Source organism: Sinocyclocheilus rhinocerous, unplaced genomic scaffold, assembly GCF_001515625.1.
Source record: "Sinocyclocheilus rhinocerous isolate Xijiao unplaced genomic scaffold, SAMN03320098_v1.1 scaffold515, whole genome shotgun sequence".
NCBI classification, from domain to species: Eukaryota; Metazoa; Chordata; class Actinopteri; order Cypriniformes; family Cyprinidae; genus Sinocyclocheilus; species Sinocyclocheilus rhinocerous.
Window position 1 is genome coordinate 988166 of NW_015660140.1, and position 8555 is coordinate 996720.

General features: G+C 35.8%; 1 protein-coding gene across 1 annotated transcript in view; it reads left to right on the top strand.

Annotated features, from left to right (window-relative positions):
* LOC107724870 (succinyl-CoA:3-ketoacid coenzyme A transferase 1, mitochondrial-like) overlaps positions 1-8555 on the top strand; it is a 41019-nt gene that overhangs the window by 1476 nt on the left and 30988 nt on the right. Inside the window, exons 2-7 of the mRNA XM_016533950.1 lie at positions 924-1035; positions 1576-1666; positions 5500-5635; positions 5790-5939; positions 6057-6163; positions 8374-8434. Coding sequence (XP_016389436.1) covers positions 924-1035; positions 1576-1666; positions 5500-5635; positions 5790-5939; positions 6057-6163; positions 8374-8434 — 657 coding nt within the window. The remainder of the gene's footprint in view (positions 1-923; positions 1036-1575; positions 1667-5499; positions 5636-5789; positions 5940-6056; positions 6164-8373; positions 8435-8555) is intronic.

Consider the following 8555-nt stretch of genomic DNA (forward strand, 5'->3'; position numbering starts at 1 on the left):
GAAGCACACAGCGTCTTTACGACATGGCGGCGGAAACAACAAAACTACATCGAGAATAAAAGTTACGCCTTCTTTTTTTGCGTGAACATTTGGGCGGCGTTATGTAAATCTTCCCACATAGTGAGGTAGATATGTGGGTGCGTGTTAGAACGAGGCGTTTTAGGTAGGTGTGGCTGACTCTTAACTTTTATAAAGAATATCTCTTTGGATTTGAGACTTTAGTCTTTGCAACTTTACAGATCTTCTTTATGCACCAAGAGCTTGTAACACTCCAAAGAGAAAGGAAAAATTGAAATCGCATCATATGACCCCTTTAAGGCTGATATATATACAAAACAGAAACAGATGAATTATTTATTGAGGCCGAGTGATAAGTGTTCAGCTGTTTCCTCTCCTCGTCCTTTGGTGGAGCTTTTGTGAGGTCAAACACTCACTGTTGTGTCAACAAATAAAGATATAAATGAAATGGACGTCTTGGCTGGACTCCCGGGGTTTGTTTAGCACGTGCATGTCAGCATGGGAAAGTGGTCAAACTGTTGTAGCTGACCCAGGAAATGGATCTTATGACGTTTATTTTCATTCATTTTTCTATGCATGATTTAAGATTCCACTGCCTCATGAGAGGCGCAGCACTCGTGAATGGTAAAGTCAACCACTGATCTATGTAGTATATGTATTCCACTAGGCTGTATTCCTCAAATCGCTACTTGAATGGAATTGCGTAAACACTTGATTTTTTTCAATGGAAAATTAGGTAGAAGATTGACAGGAAGCTTAAAGGATTTCAAGTGTTGTACAGATTCATTGACTGTGAATTCAAGTGTGTAAATCTCTTTCATTACTGCTTTAAAGTTGTTGCCTTTAGTGTTTGTTTTGAATATGTTCAGCCTACTTCTTTCACCCTGCTAAATGTCTGTTGTTAGCAGACGTGTGGCTGTTACTTTTCCACTTCAAGTCAACGGTCCGGACAATTTCATTCAGACCCCCTAGACGCCGTCAAAGATATTCCTAATGGAGCAACTATTCTTGTGGGAGGTAAGGGTTATGATTTATCATTAACTCATCCTTTATCAGTAACTGTCTACTTATTACTTAGACTACAATTCACAAGTTTTGGGGTCAGTAATATTTTGTTAAATGTTTTGAAGTAATGTAAGAAGTCTCTTATGCAAGAGTTTATTATTATGTGTTTATTCTATCAAAAATAATTCAGCAGGTAGTCCATTACTCCAGTCTTCAGTGTCACATGATCCATCAGATATCATTCTGTAATGCTGATTTGGTGTTCAAGAAACATTTCTTCTCTTTATTATTCTTATTACTAAAGCAGTATTCTTCAGCTTATATTTGAATTGTATTTATTTGCATTGTAATAACTTTGTCACTTTTAATTAATTTAAGGTGTCCTTGCTAAATTAAAGTATTAAATTCTTTTAAAAAATCACAGAATTTTTGAATGACTGTTATTATTATTATCATCATTATTGTATATTATATTATATTATAACAGCCTTGATAAATAGCTGACGACAACCATTTTTTAAATTCTTTAATATCCTTTACTCTCATTCACAGGTTTTGGCCTGTGCGGTATTCCAGAAAATCTGATCAACAGTTTGCTGAAGACAGGAGTTAAGAGCCTGACTGCAGTCAGCAATAATGCAGGGTAAGCCTTTTTATATGTAAATAACAACTTAAACCCTGCCAAAAACTGTGATTGCACTGAATTCGACCAACTTTGTAACTCCGCTAGTGGGTTAACACTGACGTCCTGTACTTCCTGACACATGCAAACAACAGAAACAGCTAATATTGAAGCATTAAAACCAAGACATAACGTCAAGAACCAACAGTAAATGATGCTTTTGTGATTTGAGATTTAAAATCCATTTGGAGCCTTTTGAGAAAAGGCAAAATAACCAAAACAACAAGATAAACATATAAGGTAATTGAGTACAACTTCTCTAGATGTCTCTACAAGAATTTCTCCCTTAAACGACGTTGAGAATGTGTGCACAACTGACCACAAACAGAAAGCGATTACCAGTATGAAGCATCACACCACCTTTTTCTCAGACAGGATAAACAAGTCTAATCTGTCAAGTAGGCCTAGGCATACTGGTAAATACAGAAGAGTGAACACAGGGAAATGAATGATCAAAATTCCTTCTTAAAAGGAGTAAATGTTTTATTTTTTTTATGGCTAGTTATACAGTCTATTTACTATCTTATTGGATATTGGCGTTTGGTTTATTGCTGCTATGTTGCAGCTGCTGTGAACATGTGACTTGACACTATGTATAGGCCTCTCTGTTCTGGCATTTTCCCAGGTTGGTTGTCTATGAATATATTATTGCGTAATTTCTGAAAATGGGCCAGTTATGTTATTTTGGGTCTTCTATCGTGACTAGAGAGTTAGGACAGTGTGGGTTAGTGCTGAAGATGGTTGAAGAAAGCGATAAAGTCCATTTTAATCGTCCTAGTCAGGCTTAAATAAGACTATATATATAATGAATACACACAAAAAAACTTTTTCCTACACCATTTATTATTGTCAGCTCCTTTATAACAAAATACAAACTTCCCAAAATCATAAAAGCACCCTTTTAGTTCAATACATTTGGCTTTTTTCCAGAGTTCCCTCAAGGGAAGTTTTGACCTGTTTTAAATAGAAAGTTCTCGACTGATTCCCTTCTTGAAGTTTATTTCCTTCCCGTCTGACTGTTTGAGTCCTGCTGTTCTTGACTGCATTGTTTGTTGTCGTAGACCTTGTTCTGCGAGTTCTGAATCTCTGTGGTAAAAATCTTTCGGTCTACCACAGAGAGACTTCTCAGTGAGACTGTAATGTGAAACCAGCGTCACAGCAGTGTTTGGCATTAGCATGCGTAGCTCGCACAGAAGGACGCCGTTTCCTATGCAACTTCTTTCCATCAACAACCCCTGCTGATACTTTTAACGTGTTGCTCATTACTTAGAAATGGAGTGCTGACTTGTTTGGAAGTAGTTATTGGCCACTGTGTATTATCTGGTTACAGACTGGTGTTATTCTAAGTTGAAAGAGCTGCCGCAACTTTGTAGCAGTGTTAAAGGGATAATTATACAACAGTTAGTTCCGCGTCTTGAATTTAATTGGCTGAGAAGTATTCCAAGAGTGCTGATTTTAAGATCCTACAGCACTGGGACTTTTCAGTGTTTGACTGTCAGTCGGTATAATAGTGGAGTGGATGTTTCAGTAACTTTTTTGGCAGGTTAAAGTGACTATATTTTGAATATATATATTTTGTCATTGAATGATTCATTCAAATGATTTATTTAAAAACACCGATTCATTCAGGAAAAAGCATGTGACTGTTGTACTCCACTGATGTAGTCTACTTACTAGTGAATGAAAACAAGTGAGCAAATTTGGACGCTGAGTGCGCCATCTGCTGGCGAGTTCTGGGAATTCAGGGCGCTACCCTCAGTGAATGTGAATTAGCACTAGCAGCTAGTTGTTGAGTGTACATCAGTTATTAATGTGGTACATTAGGGGACTGACTGACTCGATAATGTCAAACATTGGTTTCGGACAACACAACAAACGGCTGTCCCCTCAAATAATGCACTATATGTGGGTATAGGGGGTGATTTTATGCACAGCCTGTCTTTTTGAGTGAATCATTAATTTAAACAGTTGCTCAAAATAACAGATTTATTCAAGAACAAAACAACACCACTGAGATGCACTATCCTGATTTTGCTTTAACGTCATTTTGAACTTTTTCCACTGGCAGAGCAAGAATAAGAATAAGTAACTTTTGGCAATATTGTCTAAAATGTAAGTGGCTCAATATTAATTTGCACTAGGTAAGTTATTTTGCTTTTTATAAAATACAGAAATTACCTCAGTAAATTCTACGCACATATGACCTAGATAGCGGCTTCTTTTTTCCTTTCTCTTAAAACTAGTTTAAGTTCAAGCACTAAAAAGCCTTTGTCATTTCTCTGGCAGGAGAAAAAGTGAAGAAGACACATTAGAAGAGAGTTAATGAGAACATGGCATGACACAGTATGTGTCTAATTGCAACCTTTCTCGGTCCAGTGAATGAGTCGTGACATGAAGAGTCTGTGCTCCCTGTTGATTGAATGAACCTAAAAATAAAATATGCATGCACTTATAAAACGTCTGTATTAACTTTCATCAAACATTTCCCCCTCATGTTTCACCAGAACACCTTTGGTATTAACAGGGTAAAAATGTCCAGATCTGCTCTACTGCACTGACTACCTTTAAAAAGGGATAGCCAACATTTTTATACCTCAGTGCGTTTCAAGTCTCAGTAAGTCATGCCATTAGTTAATGAGTGACAAAATCAGTTTTGAGTCACTGCTTCTGTAACTGTGCCAAGCCACCGCACACACCAAACTGAGGAGGTCCGACAGATCTGTAAAATGTTTCATGTTTCTTGCTGTAAAAATGAGTTGTGCGGCCTTTGTCTCAGTATTCTCTGCGTGTTTTGAATTTTAATGACCTGTTTGTTACAGAATGCCCATTGGACACTGGATTTAGACCTGTTTAGGCAATAAGTGCTACTTTTCCAACAGTAGTTCAGCCTAAATTGGACGTTGTTTTTCTGGAAATGTGTATTTATGGGTTTGCAGTTAAGACAGTATCTGAGGGCATTGTGCCTAACTATTTAAACTGAGAGATTTCAACCATAGATTTTCAAAAGTTTAATTTAATTTAATTTAATTTAATTTAATTTAATTTAATTTAATTTAATTTAATTTTTATTTTATTTTATTTTATTTTATTTTATTTCAATATTTTATTCAGCAAGGATGCACTGAATTTAACAAAAACATTACAGTAAAGACATTAAAATGTTACAAAAAAATAAAAGAAATAATAAAATGTTTGCCAAAGAATCCTGAAAAATTGCATTGTTTCCACACAAAAAAATTAAGCAGCACAACTGTCAACATTGACAATAATATGAAACGTAATTGAGCACAGACTCAGCATATTAGAATGATTTCTGAAAGATCATGTGACACTGAAGACTGGAGTAATGATTCTGTTGAAAATTCAGCTTTGCATCATAGGAAGGAATAAATTACATTTTGAAATATATTACAATAGAAAACAGATATTTTAAATTATAATACATATTTCACAATGTTACTGTTTTCACTGAGTTTTTGAGCACATAAATGCAGCCTCTGTGAGCATAAGAGACCTAAAACATTTAAGACAATGACATTGTGATGTTGCGACCGCACACATTCTTTTTACTAGATCCATGACGTCAAAGGTAGCAGACAAGGAAAAATATCTAGTCCATTTCGGATTATTTATTTGACATGGTTACTTTTGAATAGTCATCAATGGAGAATGATAATTTTTACAGTCATGTTGTGGTCTTAAGGCGAATACTAGAAGGTGAAAACAGAAATTAGTTATGTATTGGTTTGAAATATATCGCATAAGGACATATTAAGGTGTATTTTTTTACACAGAGTGGATGACTTTGGCCTGGGCCTGCTCCTTCGGACCAAACAGATCAAGCGTATGATCTCATCATATGTGGGGGAGAATGTGGAGTTTGAGAGGCAGTATCTCAGTGGTGAGCTGGAGGTGGAATTAACCCCACAGGTGAGACCATCCTTTACCCAAACCTTCAGAATAAACGCTTTCCCTTGATTCTCAATGGCCAAGTATATGTATGCTAAAGATTTTATAGTACCATTCTTCCAAAAACATCCAATCAGGTGGACTTTGTTTACCCGTTGTGCTGTGTTGATGGCAGGGCACGCTAGCAGAGCGGATCAGGGCCGGAGGCGCAGGTGTTCCTGCCTTCTTCACTGCCACAGGCTATGGCACACTCATCCAAGAGGGAGGCTCGCCTATCAAATACAAGAAGGACGGCACCATTGCCATCGCAAGTGAACCCAGAGAGGTCAGAGCTGCTGCTTTTATCTTCCAGTCTTACTGGGTAATACAATAGTAATACAGCTGATGTCTCTGCAGATGAAGTTTGATCAGTAAAAATAGATATAAGATTGTCGTGTTTTAGGTGCGTGAATTTAATGGCCGACACTATATCATGGAAAAATCCATCACGGGCGACTTTGCGCTGGTCAAAGCCTGGAAAGCGGACAAAGCTGGGAATGTCATCTTCAGGTACAAGTGTCTATTTTTTTCTCAGGTTGTTCAGCCCTACTTCAAATAGACTAGATGTTGTTTTCCTTAAAGGGATAGTTCACCCAAAAATGAAAATGTGATGTTTATCTGCTTACCCCCAGGGCATCCAAGATGTAGGTGACTTTGTTTCGGCAGTAGAACACAAACGAAGATTTTTAACTCAAACCGTTGCAGTCTGTCAGTCATATAATGGAAGTGAATGACACTCCTAATTGAGATTGTAGATAGTGTCAATGGTCCATTTGAGAGATAGGTGGTTTCTTGCACAGACCGATCGTTTCATGTCTTTACACATCAGTGTATCGTCACGAGCCGCAGGGTTTAATTTGGTTTTGTTTGTGTATGTTTTTTTGACTCTCAAAGCCGTGATTCCCATTCACTTCCATTATATGACTGACAGACTGCAACAGTTTGAGTTAAAAATCTTCGTTTGTGTTCTACTGAAGAAACAAAGTCACCTACATCTTGGATGCCCTGGGGGTAAGCAGATAAACATCAAATTTTCATTTTTGGGTGAACTATCCCTTTAACTGTACAGTGTCACATGTTCACTGGTGTGGTTGGTGTTTTGCCCAAACCTGAAAATAGTAATTTTCTCTCACCTTTCTGTTTTCATTTAGCACAATCCCACAGACTGTTTCACTGAAGGGAAGGCCACATAAGACACTTTTGTAAAAAGGAGACATAAACAGTACCTTATTTTAGATTAAACTTTAAACACAGTAGACAAGGCAAACTATTAAAATGACTGTAATTTCAAACCCAGTCATTTTATTCATGATACAACCCACAGAGAATAATGTTCTAAAAATAGTACTAAAATACATAAGAAAATATACAATAGTGAAATTTTTTAAAATATTCTTTTTAAATGCAGTACTATTCAGAGGATGTCTGCTTAACAGAGCTGCATTTGTTTGATCAATAATAAGTAAAAACAGTAATATTTTGGAATCCTGTTACAATGCAAAATAACTTTTCTATTTTAATATATTTTAAGATGTAATTTATTCCTATGGCAAAGCTTAATTTTCAGCAGCCATTACTCGAGTCTTCAGTGTCATGATCCTTCAGAAATTATTCTGATAATGTGCTGATTTAGTGCTTAAGAAACATTTCTTACTATTATCAGTGTTAAAAAGAGTTAAAGCTGCTTAATATTTTGGTGGAAATCATAATTTCAGCATTTTCCATGATTCTTCATTAATGAGTAGAAAGTTAAAATGAACAGCAGTTATTTGGAATTTTTTAACAATGTTAAAGCATTTACTGTCACATTTGATCAGTTGAATTAATTTTTGCAAGATTCTGTATTTTTAAAAAAAGTATTAATTTCTTAAAAAGTAAGTATTCATTTCTTTAAAAAAATCTTACTGATCCCAAACCTTTGAATGGCAGAGCGTGTATAAAATGCAACAAATGTTATAAAATGTTAAAATAAAAAAAATATAACAAAAGACATGTTGCCATGTTAAAATTATAGAATTAGTGTTATAAAAGTTGCTGTGTGTGGTAAAATCGTGTTATATTGCATTTGAAAACATTAAAGGGGTCATATGATGCGATTTCAAGTTTTCCTTTCTCTTTGGAGTGTTACAAGCTGATTGTGCATAGATAAGATCCCTGAAGTTGCAAAGACTAAAGTCTCAAAACCAAAGAGATATTCTTTATCAAAGTTAAGACTCTGCCACGCCCCCCTAAAACGGCTCGTTCTAACACACCCCACATATCTACAGTATTTGAAAAATAATGTGTTTTTTGAACATTAAAGCATGTCAACATATTCTGTTACACCAAATACACAAAATAATGATCTTTAAAAAAGCATCATATGACCCCTTTAACATTTCCAATGTTACATAATTTTGTAAAGCATTTTGTTTTACCACAAGGGTGCACTGTTTCCTTTTCCATTAAAAATGAATGTACGCTTGTTCTGCTTTGGTTAAAGTTTTTTAGTACGAGGGCACCACTATGGATGATGACTTGATGATAGTTGTTTTGGACAATAGTCAAACTGATTTTTATAGCTTGTCATTCTGGCCTATTTCACTATATTTAATCATCAGTGCCTTGTAAATAGAAGAAAGAACATTCCAGTCTTTCATACATAACATTTCACCTCAGCTCTGGATGTTTGAAGTTGGTTTTACAGACTTTAATACTGAGCATGTACTTTTTTTTATCAGGAAAACAGCACGAAACTTCAACCAGCCCATGTGCAAGGCAGCCAAGATCACAATTGTGGAGGTAGGTGGATACCACATGACTACATAACACGTGTGCTTCTTTTAGATTCTGTTTGGTGCATTATTACAAGTTTAAAAGCTTGTACATATATCATATTATCCATCCTATGAATTCAGTTGCC